Raw genomic sequence first — 21,118 nt, forward strand, 5'->3', positions numbered from 1 at the left:
CCAGCAAAGTTGGAAGAAGGTCCACCAATATAAATGACACCACCGTCTCTCTGAATGCTCACCCTCACTCTATCTCTGTTCCAACAGCCACCTAAGTACATTATCTACCATTATCACTATTGCACACAACATCTTTGTTCACTCACTGTAACCTACCCTAACCCCCGACACCATCCTGAATGGCCTCAGTGCTGCTTACTCACACACTTGGACTACCTCCCCCGACTCTAAAGGTAACAGCCGTGCTGCCCACATTCACCTCCTTTAATACCTTCTTCACTTTCATTTTGGGAGGAAAACAACCCCTAATGGGACAGAAAGGATCAAGATAAGTGGTGGGCTGCCCGGCATTTAGAGTCATAGAGATGTACAGCATGGAAACAGACCCTTCGGTCCATGTTGATGAGATATCCTAAATAAATCTAGTCTCACTTGTTATAATTTGGCCCATATCCCTTTAATCCTTTCTATTCATATATCCATCCAAATACCTTTTAAATGTTGTAATTGTACCAGCCTCCACTACTTACTCGGGCAGCTCATTCCATATACCGACCACTGTGAAAAAGTTGTCCCTTAGGTCCCTTTTAAATCTCTCCCCTCCCATCTTAAACCAACGCCCTCCATTTTTGGAAACCCTCACACTGGGGAAAATACCATGTCTATTTACCCTAACCATGCCCCTCATGACTTTATAAACCTCTATAAGGTCGCCCCTCAGCCTCTGACGCACCAGGGAAAACAGCCCGAGTCTATTCAACCTCTCCCTATAACTCAAACCCTCCAACCTTGGCAACATCCTTGTAAGTCTTTTATGAACCCTTTCAAGTTTCACAACATCCTTCCTATAGCAGGGAGACCAGAACTGAACACACTATTCTAACAATGGCCAAACCAAAGTCCTGTACAACCGTAACGTGCTCTTCCAATTCTTATACCCACTGCACTGACCAATAAAGGCAAGTTAGCTCCTCACTTTGATTGTGGAGAACATCCTCACTCTTACTGCCCCAAATGGTGGGCTGATAATGTCCAAGCAGCTGGACTGGTTACGGAAGATACGATGCCAGGACCCATGAACAAAGGCTCTCTCTTCACTTGACTGAGGACTGTTGACAACTATGACCAGCTTATGTCTTTGTGTCTGTGTTAAATGGCACTGCAATACTGCAGTGTTGTGGACCTGACACCTGTGACATGAGCAAAAAGACAAGACAGCAAGTCAATAGCCCAGAGATGCAGCCAGGTCCAACCCATGAGATTAGATTAGATTGGATTATTTACAGTGTGGAAACAGGCCCTTCAGCCCAACAAATCCACACCGACCCTCTGAAGAGCAACCCACCCAGACCCATTTCTCTACATTTATCTCTTCACTTAACATGGCCAACTCACCTAACCTGCACATTTTGGGACTGTGGGAGGAAACCGGAGCACCCGTCCCTTAGTGCACAGTCTCCCTGCACTAGCGTTGCAATGTTAATGCTAGGGCAGCCCAAGGTGTAATTTTGAGCTTGGAGCAAGTAGACCAGACATACGACATGTGGTTCTCAGAAACTGGCACATATTGGATATCAATGTCCTTGCATGTCGGTTCATGTGGCTATTGCTCATGGAGCATGTCTGAAGATGTTTGTCCCCAGTGTGCAATATGGAAATCATTTGGAGTAAGCAGTGAGCTGAGTTCTCCAGGTACCTGCCCTGACTTCCATGTCAAGAGTTCCAAACGTTCAATTAGTTCAATACATTTGGTAAGATAGGAAGTCGCCTATTAATGAGGCATGCTGTGTCATTAATGTTTAATGAATAATAATTTCCCTTAATTACTGTCACTGCAAATGCATAAATGATGCAGTGAATTGCTTCTGATATTGAGATAGTCCTCACCAGACTTCTCTTGTGATTCTGCCACGAATCCTACTAAAGCTCACATTATTCAGACCCTGACAATATTCCACCCATAATCTTGAGGTTCTACTGATATGTACATGCTGCTAGAGCTTTGCTTTTGTGTTTTTGACTGGTATGCCCAGTTAAATTACTTCACTGTAACACATTATTCTGTAACATTTATGCTGCCAGTAACAGTGTTATCAGTAATGGAGGAAGCAAGACTTATCTCATCATTACCAGTCAGCACAGTACAAGGTCATGCTGATATTTTTACTGCTAAGAGCTAGTTGTGTCTCACAGAATACTGACAGAATACAATGTGGTAACATTTTCCAGTCACTGTTGTCTTCTTTTCCTCTACAAACAATCAATATCAAACTGGTCTTATTACATTTCTGCAATGATCACCAGAGCTTTCAGGATCCTGATACTATTTACAGAATAAAGCATTTTGTTTACAAAGAATACCCACTCTGTCCTCACCCCTATATTTTGTGATATGAATCTCTCTCTCTCCTACCTCTCTCTGCCAAACAGGGTTAATGGTGTTAAAAGCAATCCCAGTGCGTTTCTCTTGCCCATGGTGAGGTAAAACAGGGAAGATGCTGTGTTTTCCTGGCTGGATGGAAATCTTCAGGTAAGGATCAGGATTAAAGAACATCCCTTTCTTCAAACCAACAGCTTGAAAACCTATCCAAGACAAAGAATAAGACTAATATAAATGTACTTTATATTATATTATGAACACATGCCAACTGTCTAGAAATCTGCAGGATTTTACATTACAATCCATCACTTTGTTTTCACAGAGTAAGGTTACCAGCTATGAATTTGTAAACTTTTGAAACCTGAGGAAAAATCTATCAAACATCATCCATAAATTAACATTACCAGATATAAATTTGGAAAACATAATTGGCATTTACTATTCATAACATTTCCAAGTTTTATAACAGTGGATCAAATTTTAAATCTGTTGGCTTGGTGAAGAAGTATTTGACTAGCCATTTTTCTTGTGTGTACAAACATATGATAGGTTGACGTAAGATCAAAATGTACAACTGCAGCACATACACTTAATTGTTTAACAGACCAAGTTGACAGGAGTGCTCTCTCAAAGCCCAGGGATGCCATGTTTGAATCTGTCAGAATTTGGCCCTTGGGCAGTTTGAGCTAATTAGGATTGGGTAGGGCAATGGGTCTCATGGAGTGTGTGTGACTAGGCCAGAGCATGAAAGTATCCAGATTTCCAGAACCTCTGCTTTTCAGACTACTCAGTTCCACCATATTATTTCTATATAAGGGGAGAGTCCCTTGAAAAGGGTCAAACTAAAACTGCACTCATTAATCTGATTAAATCCAATTAAATTCATATTAGAAACTGACCAAAAACAGCTAATGTATATACTCAAATTGATCATTAGTGACTATTTCCATGAATCTTTACAGCTGGAAACACACTGCCTTATGCACTGCACATTTTCACTTTGCAACAACAATTTCATTGCTAATATCTCACAGAGAACTCCAGGAAATCATCTCCTTTTCCTGAATTTCCAGGACCCACTGAAATCAAATGGAACCTGAAAATAATGGCATGAACGCAATGTTCTGAATCACAACCTCATGCTGAGTCAAGGCAATTTTTACTGAAGCGGGTTTAGGACAAGCAGAACTATCTAGCCCCAGGAAACAGGCAACCAGTTAGGTTTGCTTGACAAAGTACTGAAGTTGGAAACTGGGTGAGTGCGGGAAATCAGTGTGGTAAGGGAGAGGTGCTGTTCTAATCTTTTACTGTAAAACCGATGCTCTGACAAAGAGAGTGAGACACAATGATACTAGAGAGCTGAGGGTCTAGTGACATTAATTAGCTGAGCAGGAAGATGATTAGTTGGTCATTTTTACACTTTTTTTCTCTCTCTAAACTGGGGCAGCTTTAAAACTAGTGCCAGGGAGATTATAAATTTATAGCTCAATTAGTTGACCTACTCAATATTCAAATTTACACATTATCTTCAGATGGAAATTCTGTGCTTGAAACCACAATTAGTTTCTCCTCATACAATAAAGATTGCAAGCCAGGTGATAGGATATAGCTGTGGCATGTGGGAGCTACTGTCTGGCAGTGTGACCCACAGATACCACATCTGTAGTAAGCTCCTGCATAGTCTCTCCTTGTAGTTCTGTTTTACTGTTTGGAATGTAACCTCTTAATGCAACGCAATCTGTCTTTGAACCACAATTAGTGATTCTGCCTTCAGTAACCTCAGGTTCATGCTCCTCTCCATCGCTTCCTCTTTCTTTCAAATTCCCTTTATAGCCAATCGCTTTGATCAATACAGAGTAACCCCTCCAAAATGTTTCTGTTTTAGTTTAGTGCCATTTTTATTATGTGCAAGTGAAACGTTTTGTGATGTTATACTATGTTAAAGGCGCTATATTGATGCAAGTTGTGTTTATCAGATGAACTAAAATTATTTGATGGCTAAGTCATCTGGAATTAAATTTGTGATCTGGTGATTCATCAGGTGGATGGTGTTATAGTCATGGAGAAGCAGTGTATTAAATGAGAGAATTTCAAGTTCTACTCTAACACTAAAAAGTTTGGCCAAAATCTAAGAGGTCGTTAACTGTGATAGTAGCTCTGCAGAAAAAGTCAGAATCTGCCATTTTTGCCATCTGTTTGGATGTTTTGCCAAAGTTATGGTATGAGATTGGAAGAACCCAGCTTAAAATTTAATCCAAGAACTTTATCAAAGATCAGATGTCTTTCGTTCTATCACTCTCTAAATTAAATTTGCACATCAATTTCAAACTACCACAATTCTGAATCATGAAAAAAGCAAAGTACTTTTCCTTTAGCACAGTTGTCACAAAAAAATACACAGCTTATGCAAGATAAATTTCTCCATTTTCCAAGTTACTGTAATTATAAAATGTAATGGAATCAGAAAAATATATTTTTCATTCTGTCACTGAGATAAGGTAAACTTGAATACTGGACTTAATACACAATTTTATTGAAGTAGTGCATTCAATCCTGGATGCTGCACTTTCAGAAGGATGTTGAGACATAGACTGGATGGAGTTCAGATCAACTAGACCTCAAGGAAAGCGGAAACAGATTCAGTTGTAATTTTCAAAAAGGGAATTGGATGATTGTTTGAAGATGGAAACTTTGCAGGGCTATGGCAAAAGAGCAAAGTGGCATTAGTTGGGGAAAGGAGAGAGAGAAAGCCTCAGGATGGACTCTCTCCAACCTTATTCACTTTGAAATTTAAAAGAAAAATCACTCAGCAACGAGGCAACCACAAGGAAAGGGCAAGTCCCCCTTGAAGAGGCTGCCAGCGCCTGGAGCTGAGACGGGGCAGATCGGAAAGGCCTCAAAGTTTGGTAGGAGCACAGGCTTAATAGTTTTTTCTGTGGTGTATCATTCTATAATACCATGATAACTCTTTTTAAATTGTTTACACTTCAAGAATTCAACAATCATATACAAGTATTTTTTAAACACAGCTACTTTGGAGGAATTAATAAAATTAAACAAATCACATTTCCTTATGTATAATTATTTACAGTTTATTCTGAGCAACGTCTTTGTGAAGTTTGGTTCAAACAGAAAACTATACAAAAACAATCATTACTTTGATATTGAAAATTAGAGATGGATGCATTTTAAAAAAAACAACTGTACCTGACAGTGTAAAACTGATCAGTCTTCGACTTCCCTGACATTGAACAGCATCTTCACTGGAAATGGTTTTAAAAACCTAATCAGTAGGAAAAATAGAAAAGATTAATAACGTGATTCTTTCTCAAGGGACTCAAGGCACGAAAGTACAATCAAATTGAATAATAATCAAATAAGACAATCAAATTAACAGATGGAAGCCAAAGAAAAAAACATTTGCGTTCTCCCATTAAAAAAGTGTTGATAATACAAATCTTGCCAATCTAATGGTAAAAATTCTGCCAATAAGTTGTTTCAACACAGACATCACAAAGACATTGAAATTTTTGGCAACAAATATCTGAACAGAAACAGAAAAAACATTGATCAGAGTATGCAAAGATAAATTTAGATGAAGGCATGTAATTTAACTTTTTCATGTATTTATTTCAGTGTTCAAAGGACATGACAGGTTCAAGCATGGAACTAACTCCACAGGATTACATTTGTATTTACTGGAATTGATAAGGTGGGATAAAGGGGAAACACAATAATATGGTGGTGGTAGAAATAAACATTTGGAAAATTGGGAGGAATTCACTGTCAGGTGAACATCTCTGTCAGCATTGTGCCATGAACACCATTTAATTCTGTGTCAAGATCCTAAAACACAAAGAATTCTTTTTTTATTCACTCATGAGACATGGGTGTTTCTGGCAGGCAAGCATCTATTGCCCAGCCCTAGCTGCCCTTGAACCGAGTGGCTTGCTAGGCCACTCAGAGGGCAGTTGAAAGTCAATCACATTGCTCCAGGGTCTGGAGTTACATGTAGGCCAGACCAGGTAAGGATGGCAGATTTCCTTCCTGAAGGACATTAGTGAGTCAGATGTTATTTTTTCTGACAATTGACAAACATTTCACCGTCATCAGTAGATTAATTCCAGATATTCTTGTATATTGAATTTGAATTCAAATCCGGGTCCCCAGAACATTACCTGAGTTTCTGGATTAATAGTCTAGCAATAATACTATTAGGTTATTGCCTTCTCTCATATTCAATATGAATTAACTGGTACAAATGCTACATGCTGCAGGAACGGAAAGCTCTGGGTAAGACAATCTGAAAGGTTGATAAGAGAAGAATTTGTCATATCCTCAGCTTTATTAGTAGAAAGGTAAAAGGGGAAAGCAAGGAAATTATATTTCATAACATATTGGTTTGACCTTGTAGTGTCACGTTCAACATGTCAGTATGCTTTTAAAAGACAAGCTCACAACATCATAATAGTATTGCAGCATATGATCTGAGAATCTATAGGTCTCATATTCCATTTTATCTTGCGTCACCGGAAGAGTGCTACTCTACTGTAACATAATAGCATAACATGAGCCCAGACACCTATGTGCATGAGAAATGTAATGTTTATACACAACAGTTGTGATAAATATCTGTTGGATTCTTCAACACCTTGACATCCATAACCCAGGTTCTGATGTTACAGGAGATAAATAAGCATTGCCACATCAAGTAAAAACACTTTTAGAGGCAACCTCATACCAGGTCTCTTTGGAGTAGTGATTTCAATTCTGGATGCTGCACTGTCAGAAGGATGTTGAAATCTAGACCAGGCACAGTTCAGATTACTAGAACTCACTGAAAGAAGACTGGAAGCTGGTTCAATCGTAATTTTCAAAACGAGAATTTGATGATTGTTTGAAGATGGAAATTTTTCAGGGCTATGGCAAAAGAGGGGAGGGAGAGAGAGGAAAGAAAACCTGAGGATGGACTCTCCCCAACTATTTAATTTTGAAATGTAAAAAAATTCCATTGACAACTGGGCCAATGGAAGGGAAATTCCTGCTTTGAGGAGCTGCCTGTGCTTGCAGCTGAGATTGTGCAGATAGGGATGACCTCAAAGCTTGCCCACAAGGCTAGATTGCTTCTTTCTGTGCCATATCATTCTCTAATTCTGTGATAATAGAAAGAACATTACACAGTCATGCTGAGATAGACCATAAATGCATATCTGTATATAGGTGTCTTTAACTGAACATATATTTGTAACATTCTGTTACATTAAACTAATTTGGGGTTTAAACTAATTTGGCAGGGGGATGGGATCCGGACTTGTAGTCCAGCAAGTAGGTTAGCTGTTTTTCAGGATGTCCACGAATGTAGGGAGGCTGTGGAGAAGGTAGCACTGACAGGGAATACTTGCGGACACAGAGATGGGTTCAAGTGTGTATACTTCAACACAAGGAGTATCAGAAATAAGGTGGGTGAACTTAAGGCGTGGATCGGTACTTGTGACTACGATGTTGTGGCCATCATGGAAACGTGGATAGAAGAGGGACAGGAATGGTTGTTGGAGATTCCTGGTTACAAATATTTCAGTAAGATTAGGGAGGGTGGTAAAAAAGGAGGGGGTGTGGCATTGCTAATTAGAAATGGTATAGTGGCTGAAGAAAGGCAGGTCGAGGGGTATCTGCCTTTGGAAGTAGTATGGGCTGAAGTCAGAAATAGGAAGGGAGCAGTCACCTTGTTGGGTGTTTACTATAGGCCCCCCAATAGCAGCAGAGATGTGGAGAAACAGATTAGGAAATAGATTTTGGAAAGGTGCAGAAGCCACAGGGTATTAGTCATGGCGATTTCAACTTCCCAAATATTGATTGGAAGCTCTTTAGATCTAGTAGATTGGAAAGGACAGTGTTTGTGCAGTGTGTCCAGGAAGCTTTTCTAACTCAGTATGTAGATTGTCTGACCAGAGGGGAGGCCATATTGGATTTGGTACTTGGTAACGAACCGGGACAAGTGATGGGCTCGTTAGTTGGTGAGCATTTTGGTGATGGTGACCACAATTCTATGACTTTCACCTTGGTTATGGAGAGAGATAGGTGCGTGCAACAGGTCAGGTTTTACAATTGGGGGAAGGGTAAATACGATGCTGCAAGACAGGATCTGAGGAGCATAAATTGGGAGCATAGGCTGTCAGGGAAGGATGTCGTTGAAATGTGGAACTTTTTCAAAGAACAGATACGACGTGTCCTTGATATGTATGTACCTGTCAGGCAGGAAAGAGATGGTTATGTGAGGGAACCTTGGTTGACGAGGGAGGTTGAATGTCTAGTAAAGAGGAAGAAGGAAGCTTACATAAGGTTGAGGAAACAAGATTCAGACAGAGCGATGGAGGGATACAGGATAGCAAGGAGGGAGCTGAAGAAAGGCATTAGGAGAGCTAAGAGAGGGCACGAAAAATCTTTGGCGGTTTGGATCAAGGATAACCCCAAGGTCTTTTATGCGCATGTGAGAAACATGAGAATGACGAGAACAAGGGTAGGTCCGATCAAGGACAGTAGTGGGAGACTGTGTATTTAGTTGGAAGAGATAGGAGAGGTCTTGAATGAGTACTTTTCTTCACTATTTGCAAATGAGAGGGACCGTATTGTTGAAGTGAAGAGTATGAAACGGACTAGTAAGCTAGAGGAGATACTTGTTAGGAAGGAAGATGTGTTGGGCATTTTGAAAAACTTGAGGATAGACAAGTGCCCTGGGCCTGACGGGATATACCCTAGGATTATGTGGGAAGCAAGAGAGGAAATTGCAGAGCAGTTGGCAATGATCTTTTCGTCTTTACTGTCAATGGGGGTGGTACCAGGGGACTGGAGAGTGACGAATGCTGTGCCCCTGTTCAAAAAAGGGATTAGGGATAACCCCAGGAATTACAGGCCAGTTAGTCTTACTTCGGTGGTAGGCAAAGTAATGGAAAGGGTACTGAGGGATAGGATTTATGAGTATCTGGAAAGATACTGCTTGATTAGGGACAGCCAGCACGATTTGTGAGGGGTAGGTCTTGTCTTACAAGCCTTATTGAATTCTTTGAGGAGGTGACCAAGCATGTGGATGAGGTTAGAGCAGTGGATGTCGTGTACATGGATTATAGTAAGGCATTTGATAAGGTTCACCATGGTAGACTTATGCGGAAAGTCAGGAGGCATGGGATAGTGGGAAGTTTGGCCAGTTGGATAGAGAACTGGCTAACCGGTCGAAGTCAGAGAGTGGTGGTAGATAGTAAATATTCAGCCTGGAGCCCAGTTACAAGTGGAGTTCCGCAGGGATCAGTTCTGGGTCCTCTGCTGTTCGTAATTTTTATTAATGACTTGGAAGAAGGAGTTGAAGGGTGGGTCAGTAAATTTGCAGACAATACGAAGATTGGTGGAGTTGTGAATAGTGAGGAGGGCTGTTGTCAGCTGAAAAGGGACTTAGATATGATGCAGAGCTGGGCTGAGTGGCAGATGGAGTTCAACCCTGTCAAGTGTGAGGTTGTCCATTTTGGAAGGACAAATAAGAATGCGGAATACAGTGTTTAACAGTAGGGTTCTTAGTAAGGTGGAGGAACAGATGGATCTTGGGATCTATGTTCATAGCTCTTTGAAAATTGCCACTCAGGTGGATAGAGCTTGTAAGAAGGCCTATGATGTATTAGCGTTCATTAGCAGTGGGATCGAATTCAAGAGTCGTGAGGTGATGTTGCAGCTGTACAGGACCTTGGTAAGGAAACATTTGGAGTACTGTGTGCAGTTCTGGTCGCCTCTCTTTAGGAAAGATGTGGAAGCTTTGGAGGGGGTGCAGAGGAGATTTACCAGGATGTTGCCTGGAATGGAGAATAGGTCGTATGAGGATAGGTTGAGAGTGCTAGGCCTTTTCTCATTGGAATGGCGAAGGATGAGGGGTGACTTGATAGAGGTTTATAAGGTGGTCAGGGGAATAGATAGAGTAGACAGTCAGATACTTTTTCCCCGGGTACAACAGAGTGTTACAAGGGGACATAAATTTAAGGTGAAGGGTGGAAGGGGGGATGTCAGGGGTAGGTTCTTTACCCAGAGAGTGGTGGGGACATGGAATGCGCTGCCTGTGGGTGTGGCAGAGTTAGAATCATTGGTGGCCTTTAATCGGCATTTGGATAGGTACATGGATAGGTGCTTAAGCTAGGACAAATGTTCGGCACAACATCATGGGCTGAAGGGCCTGTTCTGTGCTGTATTGTTCTATGTTCTATATGATGTTTGTTATCACAAAAGGGACACCATGCCAGGGTAGTGTTCGAAGATAATATGCAGAATATCCATAAAAGTGTACATTTAGTGTTAGTTTAAAGCAAACAGACTGTTCTTAAGAAGTACGAAAAGGAAATCAGTTCTTGTTTCTTGAGCCACATTTGATGATGTGGACTTGGGCCAGAGTAGACCAAATTCCTTCCGCACTTATTATAATTACTGAGGCGCGTATCCCCATTGAATGACTGATATAATTAGGCAAACCCATCCACTTTCTGAGCAGGCCAATCACAGGCCTATTTAAAATGTTAATGTACTTTCAAAACGATATTGCATTTTTTACTGCAAGATTTCACTGTGGATTGGCTGTAGAAGAAAGTGCAGAATGATGAGTTGCTCAGAAGCCCTGTGTGAAGGAGACCTTACGAGAGAAGTCAGAGTGAGGAGGGCATTTTCCTTTCCAGGTAGTGGGCGAAGGATCTTAAAGTATCAATCACACCCAAGATGGAGAGAAGTCTGGAGATTGTCAGCTTCATAAACAACTGGAGCTAGATGAAACAGGGAATACCTTAAATTACCTCGCAAAACCAACAACTCTTCACTGTTATATATCCATCAACAGTACATGATAACAGTCTATAGCCTCCTCGCTACCACTCTCGACATTTTCTCCCATCTACAACATCCTTCATTTTCAACATCATGAGCTGCTAGTGAGCTGGAACAAATTCCTCTGAAGTTTATAGAATAGAAAATGGTGAGGCTAAGGTCTTACTGAATCTATGAAAACACCCATTAGATCAAACTGCACTATGATTCCTGTCACTAGCTTTTGTGCAACCCATTAGTACCATCCTTATGCTTGGCATTTTATCTTCACTCTCAGCCTTTCCACAGGGACTGCAGGTGATGGAAAGCACATACCTCAGACAAGGAATATCCTTCTGAGAATGAATTGTCGCTTCCAAATGCTAGCGCAGAAACTGATATCCAAGACAAGAGTCCAGGGTGTTGCAGTAGCATATTAGCATGGATAGAGGATTAGATGACTAATAGAAGAAAGGAGATTGGGACAAGGGGTTCATTTTCAGGAAAGCAACCTGTAATTACTGGTGTATCACCGAGATCAGTGCTGGGGCCACAATTATTTACAATTTATATTCATGACTTTGATGAGGGAAGTCAATATAATACCAACAAGTTTGTGGATGATGCAAAAGTAGGTGGGAAAGCAAATGGTGTGGATGACACAAAGAGTGTGCAGAGGGATACAGACAGTTTAAATTAGTAGGCAAAAAATCTGGGCAGATGGGACACAATCTGGAGAAACATGAGGTGACACAGTTTGGCAGGAGAAATAGAGGAACTGAATAGTATTTAAATGGAGAAAAGCTACAACAGAGGGATTTGGGAGGCCTTGTGTCTAAATCACAAGGATCAAAGTTCAGTGGGTAATAGGGAAAGAAAGTGGAATGTTGGTCTTTATTTCAAAGGATGAAAATGTGAGGACTGCAGATGCTGGAGATCAGAGTATGGTGCTGGAAAAACACGCAGGTCAAGAAAGGCTGATGAAGGACTTATGTCTGAAACATCGATTCTCCTGCTCCTCGGATGCTGCCTGAACTGCTGTGCTCTTCCAGCACCACTAATCCAGAATCTGGTTTCCAGCATCTGCAGTCTTTGTTTTTACCTATTAAAATAGGGAAGCCTTGCTAAATATATACGTGGTACTAGATTGACCACACCTGGAATACTATGAACTGTTTTGGTTCCCTTACTTAAGGAAAGATATACTGGCCTGGGAGGCAATCCAGAGAATGTTCTTATGAGGTGAGGTTGAGTAGGTTACACCTGTATTTATTGGAGTTTAGAAGAATGAGAGGTGATCTTGTTAAAATATACAAGATTCTTAGGGGATGTAACAGGGTTGATGAGGAGAGTTTGTTTCTTTCTTGTAGGAGAGGTTAGTGACTGAGGGCATAACATCAGAGTATGGAGTTACATTTTCAGACAATGGTAAGGAGGAAATTCATCTCTCAGTGACTAGTGAAATGAAATGCTGAACTCTTTATTGCACAGAGCTGTTAAGGCTGGGTCAATAAGCAGACTTGTTAGGCTGAATAGCCGATTTCTACTCCAATGTCATATGTCTTATAATTGATTGGTTATTCTTAAATTCTCTTCATGTTGAGCTGATGCTGGTGGATAAAGAATCCTTGACTCTCAATCCTTGATCCTTTCATGTGTTCAAATTTCCTGTTATGGCAGCTCCAAGTCCGGAGGAAATGCGTACAGTCTGTGTAGAATCATCTCTACATGGCACCAGCACTCTGCAATCTGCCTTGGACAGGGTGTCTATCTACAGAGTGGGTGAAGCAGTTCTCACAATATAAAGCAATGTTCATAGACCTTGCAACTTTGATGGAATCCTTAAATCAAACGATTGGGTTTCTTTCGCTTTTTGAAATGAATAGTATTTGTTCATGTCTTGAGTGTATGGATCATGACATTTTTCTAAGTACAGTAATATTTCTGTTGTTTTTGTTGCTTCATTGTGAACATTTCCATGTCTCTCCACTTAATGCTGCAGTTCCTACAGAGTTGACATACATCATCTTAATCTTTCCTGAATCAGTTCTAATGTCTTTGTTCAGCTCAGCGTGCACAAATATTTTAGGAAATATAATAAATTGATCAATGAAAGGGAGCAAAAACTGAACTAAGAGCAAATTCCATTTAGCTTACCCTGTAAATACTATCTTATGGTGATTTCCCCCACAGATTGATACACATTTTTACAATGTTATAAAGAAGGAGAAAAAGCGAGTAAGGATTGTTATATTGATATAGGATATTGACTAATTGCAGTGGTATATAATTGTGGTTATTATTTTAATATTGCTTGCACACTGTCAGTGATACATAAAATGTACAGCGTTTTGTTTGTCTTATCGAAGAAAGTCCAGTGCTGTCCAGCTCTGAAATTAGTCGTGAGTGTGGTGCTGGAAAAACACAGCAGGCCCGAGGAGCAGGAGAATCGAGGAGCCCTTAATCAGGGCTTATGCCCGAAATGTTGATTCTCCTGCTCCATGATGGTGCATGACCTGCTGTGCTTTACCAGTAGCACACTCTTGACTCTGATCTCCAGCATCTGCAGTCCTCACTTTCTCTCAGCTCTGAAATTAGCCACGCAGTTGGTGTTAAAAGCTAATTTAGTTGGATTACTGTATAACAGTGAATATTATCATAGCCATATTTAGAGATTCCAATAAGTGTATTCTGTTGATTTGTAACACACTTTTTCTGGAAAGGAGAGAAGAAGAAGAGCATGTAAGTCCAGTATACAATTTCTGTCATCATAAACTGTTACGGACAGCATTTTTCATGGGTGCATGGTGGCTCAGTGGTTAGCACTGCTGCTTCACAGCACCAGCGACCTGGCTTCAATTCCTGCATTGGGTGACTGTCTGTGTGGAGTTTGCACATTCTCCCTGTGTCTGTGTGGAGTTTGCACATTCTCCCTGTGCCTGCACGAGGTTTCCCCCCGGTGTTCTGGTTTCCTCCCACGGTCCAAAGATGTGCTCGTCAGGTGAATTGGCTGTGCTAAATTGCCCATAGTGTTAGGTGCTTTAGATTAGATTAGATTAGATTAGATTACCTACAGTGTGGAAACAGGCCCTTCGGCCCAACAAGTCCACACCGACCCGCCAAAGCGCAACCCACCCATTCCCCTACATTTACCCCTTTTCCCTAACACTATGGGCAATTTAGCATGGCCAATTCACCTGACCTGCACATCTTTGGACTGTGGGAGGAAACCGGAGCACCCGGAGGAAAGCCACGCAGACACGGGGAGAATGTGCAAACTCCACACAGTCAGTCACCTGAGGCGGGAATTGAACCCAGGTCTCTGGCGCTGTGAGGCTGCAGTGCCAACCACTGTGCCACCATGCCGCCCTAAAGTCAGGGATAAATGTAGGGCAGGGGAATGGGAATGGGTCTGGGCATGTTACTCTTTGGACGGTTGGCGTGTGGACTTGTTGGCCCGAAGAGCCTGTTTCCATACTGTAGGGAATCTAGTCATGTAAAATACAATGCAGAGTTTAGGTCTGATTTCATTTCTCCGCCGCTGATGGTAGCTCAGCCTGTAAGAGATAACGTTATTCATTGTCATCTTCATCGGTTTGTTTCATCTGTTTTGATTATGTTCATCTGTAAGTGATTCTTATACACTTGCTTGACTATTTAAGTTTGTGAATGGAGCTAGTATTGCATCCTTCTGGCAATCTTCTGGAAAGGATCTGGGATCTATCAGAGAACATTTGTATTGGAACATTTGTAAGTTGTGAGGTGGTTGAAATTTCCGTAAATAAACTATTTGGATTTAGGGCTAGAGTCATTTCTGCACTGCCCTGAAATAAATAAGACATACTGCAAATCCAACTATATTGAACATGTGGAAGGCATTGCTGCATGGGATTTATCAATGAACATTTGATCCCAGACACTTTGAGAATACCAGTGTGACAGTGAATGCAATTGTGATAATGCAGATATTGCATGTTTAGTTAAGGTATGGGAGTTGATCCAGAGTAGAAAACAGAGGAGGATAAAGTAGCATCAGAAAGAGCTGCACAAAATGTCTTAATTTTAGAGATAAAGCATTTCAATAACTTTCCACACAATACAGACTGCAAGAGCAATTGCTAATTCACTGGCAGGATCAGATGGGGAAAATTATAAAGAGAGATGTGGTTTGAGTTACAGAGTCTACTCTTTAGGAGGTCTTGTGGTACAGTAGATCGCATCCCTGCCTATCAGTTAGAAACTGCAGATTCCTGTCCTACTCCAAGATATGATAGTCAATGATGGTGAATTTATAACACAACCATTGAAAATTATTATCAACTCATATATCCTTCCAACACGTGCCAATGACAGGTGAGAGAGGTTCCTGGTTAGCCATCAGATATAAATAAATTGGAGCATCTACCATCACGATCATTAGAGTAGGCCACAATAATCCTGAAAATGTGTTGCTAAAGCAATTTGAATTTTCTGGGGTTCAGCAAGCTGGGCACCTAATATGGATCAGATTGGTGCTAACAGCATTGTATAAATCCCCTGTTCAGCTGTGCTGAATATGGGACCTGCCCCTTTGCTCTGCCTATGGTGAAGATTGTAGCAAGGTGGATTGGATCTGCTTGTGGGCAGAAGAGGAGAAATATATTCCCAAGAATGGTTACCAGAAACTGAAGTTTAGAGGTCCTGGGACTGAAGTGATATCTATCAGAGAGAAACAGAATGAACACATTGGATTTTTGTGGAGTCAGGAAGACTCTGCAGACAGTGGATGAGACCTGGTTCTGATATTCCTGCCCCATTCTTGTTGCCCATAACTTTTGCTGATGTGAACTAAGCATGGAGGAAGTGGGTTCACACCTTACATTCTTGACTGGGTCAGCTCCATGCTTCAGTAAACACCCTTGTAATTTTCATGGGATTGGCTCAGCTTCTCAATGACTCACTATTAATTCTGGAAAGCTGTTAAATGCCCATTGTTAAAGTTTATGTGAACATAAATCAGACATAAAGTTAAGTGCTGGAGCTCCTGAAGTTTTGGCTACATGGGCATTGTTTTGGTACCAAACTGGCATTCACATTGCGGGTGCACAGGTTTGATACAGCCCATACTGAACATCAAGCTTTAGCATGGGCATTACACTTAAAATGTATTATTTTAAGGCAAAGTGGACATTGTTGGTAAGACCATCATCTGATGCTTGTTGAGCTGCTGGACTAATTCAAAGGGAATTAAGAGTCAAGCACATTGTTGTAGGTCTGGAGTCACATGTAGTCCAGACCAGGTACGTAGGGCAGATTTATTTCCCTAAAGGCCAATAGTGAAGCAGATTTTTTTTTGGCAACTGGTGACAGTTTCATGATTCCCCAATACTGAGGCTAGCTTATAATTTCCAAATTATTAATTGAATTTAAATTCTACCAGTTGATGTGGTGTGTTTGAGCCCGATTTTGCCAGAAGATTAGCTGAGCCTCTGGATTACTAGTACAGTGGTACTGCTACTACACAACTGTCTTTCCTTCAAGTGAGATCTAGAAGTAGGCAGATTGGGCAGATAGAGATGCCAAGGAGCATATATAATACTGCCTTGATGATAGTGCTGTCATTTTCAGTTTGACCACTTCAGCTCTTCCTCTCAAACACACACTGTTGAGCACATGTTCAGGTTTAAGAAAGCCATTTAAGAGGTATATAGATGGACACTTGAAGCACCATAGCATACAAGAGTACAGTACACTTGCTGAAAAATGGGAATACTTGATAACCAGTTCAGACATCATGGGACAAAGGGCCTTTTTCCATGCTGTAAAACATTATGACTCAACAGCAGCTAGGAATTCCTAAATCTTCCTTCCTCCCTTAATCTCTGCTATTTAAAAAAAACATTAAATCCCTTTAGGATTAATTATTGGCTGATTTTCACTGTCTCTGCCTGGGGTTGGAAAAATGTTGTGATCCTACTGCGTTTTTAAGTTGGTGAAGTCAGCAATGCTGCACAGGGAGAAGGCTTTTCTTCTGATCTCAAGTGTTCTGGTCAGACCATTTGTTCCCACTTACTGTTATTGTACTTACCTGCCCGCTTGGTCTGCCACACAACAGGGAGAGATTGATTCAAGGCAGCACAGAAGGACAAGCTACACACACACACACACACCATGAGCTGCACCCAATGTCATAGAATCCCTGCAACGTGGAATGAGGCAATTTGGTCCATCGACTCTGCACCAACTCACCGAAGAGCATCCCACTCATACCCATCCCTCCCTTCCCTATTCTGTAACCCTACATTTCCCATGGCTAACCCATCCGGCCTGCACATCCCTGGACTTTGGGGGAAAAGAAAACAGTGCACCTGGAGGAAACCCATACAAGTACAGGGAGAACATTCAAACTTCATACAGTCACCCAAAGCTGGAAACAAACCCAGGTCCCTAGCACTGTGAAGCAGTAGTGCTAACCACTTTGCCAGCAACAGTGTCTGTTTCTATTTTAGCATCGGAGAAACGTGTTCTTAAATGGGAGGGGAAGAGTCTCATTCTGTATGAGTATATTGTGTAAGTGGATGTTTAAAAACTTGCTAAATCCCTAAGGCTAGACACGTCTGTGGAAATGTTTCCTCTACAGAAAGAATTAAGTCTTCAATGGAATTCTGGATGAAGAATAAAGCCATTGCACGTTATGTGGCAGCAGGGGATTAAGTAGCTGTCTGTGCTAAAGCCCAGTATCAAAGATGAAAGTGTTTACAAGCGGAATTAGATTTCCCACTCATGAAAAACACAGCTTTTCAATCAGTTGGTGTTTTGGTGCACTAACTGAAATTCAGCTTTCACTTATGCTTTCGATCGACCCAAACTGAAAACAGAATAGAATAGCATAAGTGTTTCCAAAATCAATCTGCTGGAAAGAGAGAGGGTGAAGTTAATTTTAACTTTAACTGTTCAGTAGATATTGAGCAAGGGCAGTTGAAAGTTTCCAATTAGCCCATTCCATTTCTGATGTGTTGATTCAGAAGGGAGCATCAGATACTAATGAAATTCAGATATTATTATTTAATTCACATTGCCCTGCATTTAATAATGCCTTGCATTTTCCTGCCTATTCTTTTACATGCCCCATTTTACCTCTCAACCTTCATGTAAGCCTTCGTCACTTGTACATCCTCGACCCAGCTCCTACCCGCTATATCAGCATCCAAACTTCCTCTTTACTCAAAATGCTTAACAAAGGAAATTGAGAGAAATATATAGTGTCATAGTCACAGAGATGTCCCACCATGGAAACAGACCATATGGTCCAACTTGTCCATAACAACCAGACATCCGAAAATAATCTAGTCCCATTTGCCAGCATTTGGCCCAGATCTCTCAAAACCATGCCTATTCAGGTACCCAGATGCCTTTTAAATGTTGTAATTGTACCAACCTTCATCTGGTAGCTCATTCTATACACACACCATCCTCTGCTTGAAAAAGTTGCTCTTTAGATCCCTTTTAAATCGTTTCCCTCTAACTTTAAATCTATGCCCTGTAGATTTGGACTCCCCTACCCTGGGGAAAGGACTTTGGCCGTTCACCCTAACAACGTCCCTCATTATGGCCTCAGTAAGATCACCCTGTAGCCTCCAAAGGTCCAGGGAAAACAGCCCAGTTATTCAGCCCCTAACTATAGCTCAAACTCTCCAACCCTGTCCACACCCTTGTAAATCTTTTCTGAACCCTTTGAAGTTTCACAACATCTTTCTGATAGGAAGGAGACCAGAATGGCACGCAGTATTCCAACAGCTGCAACATGACTTCCCAACTCCTGTACTCAATACTCTGACCCTAGTCTATTCAACCTCTCCATATAGCTCAAATCCTCCAACCCTGTCCACATCCTTGTAAATCTTTTCTGAACCCTTTCAAGTTTCACAACATCTTTCCTATATCTGGAAGACCAGAATTGAACACAATATTCCAAAAGTGTCCTAACTAATGCCCTTACAGCTGCAACACAATCTCCCAACTCTTCCCCACAATGCATTGACAAACATAAGCAGGTATACCAAATGCCTTCCCCAATATCCTGTCTACCTATAAGAACCAGACAGAATTTGGACCAGGATAGGAGTGACTTATGGCAAGAGAGAGACAGGAACAATGTGAAAGGCAGTCAACCAGAGTGGCAATGAAGAAAATGAGAATTTAAAAGTTAGAAAAAGAGAAAAGTCAATGAGAAGTTGAAGGAAACAATCAGGGGAAGAGAGATGAAGCACATTCAATATGCTGTAACTAGTGTAGCACTCTGGACATAGACTTTGACTAACTGTGAACAACACTATGGAAATTTAACATGTTTACATGCATTCACAATCTGTCGAGCCAAACATTTTTTTTAAGTGGAGCACATGTTGTACAAACATTCAATGTATCTTGACTCATTTAGAACACTTGGTAATTGATTTACTTACTGTGCTTATTTTGCAGCTACATCATATAAGTAAGTAATGATTCCATGTAGAATTGCTATGAATGGTAACTAAATGGCCACTTAAGGCACCAAAGGATTAAACTGGATAGCCCCAAGATTGACTGATTGGAATGTAATGTCTGATTAACACCTTGCTCAAAACAACATAGGTAAATGCGAACTTAGTGCTGCCTTGTTTTGTACGGACAATGGCACGCATGCCAGTGTTGAATGTGCTGCTGAGTGCTGCATGCTTCATCAGAGGGACTATGGTGTTGTGGCCATTACAGGGACGTGGGTTTCACAGGGGCAGGAATGGTTGCTAGATATTCCAGGATTTAGAATGTTTAAAAAGAACAGGGAGGGTGGAAAAATAGGAGGGGTGTAGCATTGCTAATCAGAGAATGCGTCACAGCTACTAAGATTTGTCTACTAAGTCAGTATGGGTGGAAGTTAGGAACAGCAAAGGAACAGCCACCTCATTGGGTTTTTCTACAGACCCCCAATAGCAGTAGGGAGATTGAAGAACTCATAGACTGGCAGATTTTGGAAAAATGCAGATGTATCAGGGTTGTTATGCATTACTTCAACTATCCCAATATTGACTGGAACCTCCTTAGTGCAGATATTTGGATGGAACAGTTTTTGTCAGGTGTGTTCAGGAGGGTTTCCTTACTCAGTATGTGGACAGGCCGACGAGGGGAGAGGCCATTTTGGATTTGGTGCTCGGCAATGAGCCAGGACAGGTGTCAGATCTTGCGGTGGGAGAACAGTTTGGTGACAGTGACCACAACTGCCTCACATTTACCATAGCTTTGGAGAGGGAAAGGAACAGTTACCAAGAGAAGATATTTAATTAGGGAAAAGGAAATTATGACGCTATCTGACAGGAGTTGGGAAGTACAGATTGGGAGCAATTGTTCCACAGAAAGGGCACAACAGACATGTGGAGACTTTTTAAGGAGCAACTGTTACAAGTGATGCACCAATTTGTTTCTCTGAGACAGGCAAGAAGGGGTAAGATTAAGGAGCCTTGGATGACAAGAACAGAGGAGCCTCTCATCAAAAGGAAGAAGGCAGCTTACATGAGGTGGAGGAAGCAAAGATCTAGCACAGCTTTAGAGGATTACAGGCTTACAAGAAAGGAGCTCAGAAATGCACCTAAATTGGAAGGGGACTAATATACTGGCAGGAAAATTTGCTAGAACTGCTTGGAAGGATTTAAACTAGTAAGGTGGGGATGCGGGACCCAGGGAGATAGTGAGGAAAGAGATCAATCTGAGACGGGTACAGCAGAGAACAGAGTGATCAAAGTTTGTGAGAAGATTTGTAGCTCGGGTGCTGGTTGTTGTGGTTCTGTTCACCGAGCTGGGAATTTGTATTGCAGACGTTTCATCCCCTGTCTAGGTGACATCCTCAGTGCTTGGGAGCATCCTGTGAAGTGCTTCTGTGATTTTTCCTCCGGCATT

The 21,118-nt window shown here is 41.3% G+C and overlaps 1 protein-coding gene across 1 annotated transcript in view; it reads right to left on the reverse strand.

The window, feature by feature from the left end:
• LOC132816077 (E3 ubiquitin-protein ligase HECW1-like) overlaps nucleotides 1-21,118 on the reverse strand; it is a 356,118-nt gene that overhangs the window by 245,952 nt on the left and 89,048 nt on the right. Inside the window, exons 4-5 of the mRNA XM_060825506.1 lie at nucleotides 5,588-5,663; nucleotides 2,414-2,583 (exon numbers count right to left, since the gene is read on the reverse strand). Of these exons, the coding sequence (XP_060681489.1) occupies nucleotides 2,414-2,583; nucleotides 5,588-5,663 (246 nt within the window). The remainder of the gene's footprint in view (nucleotides 1-2,413; nucleotides 2,584-5,587; nucleotides 5,664-21,118) is intronic.

The sequence above is a fragment of the Hemiscyllium ocellatum genome, chromosome 5 (assembly GCF_020745735.1).
Source record: "Hemiscyllium ocellatum isolate sHemOce1 chromosome 5, sHemOce1.pat.X.cur, whole genome shotgun sequence".
Taxonomy (NCBI): Eukaryota; Metazoa; Chordata; class Chondrichthyes; order Orectolobiformes; family Hemiscylliidae; genus Hemiscyllium; species Hemiscyllium ocellatum.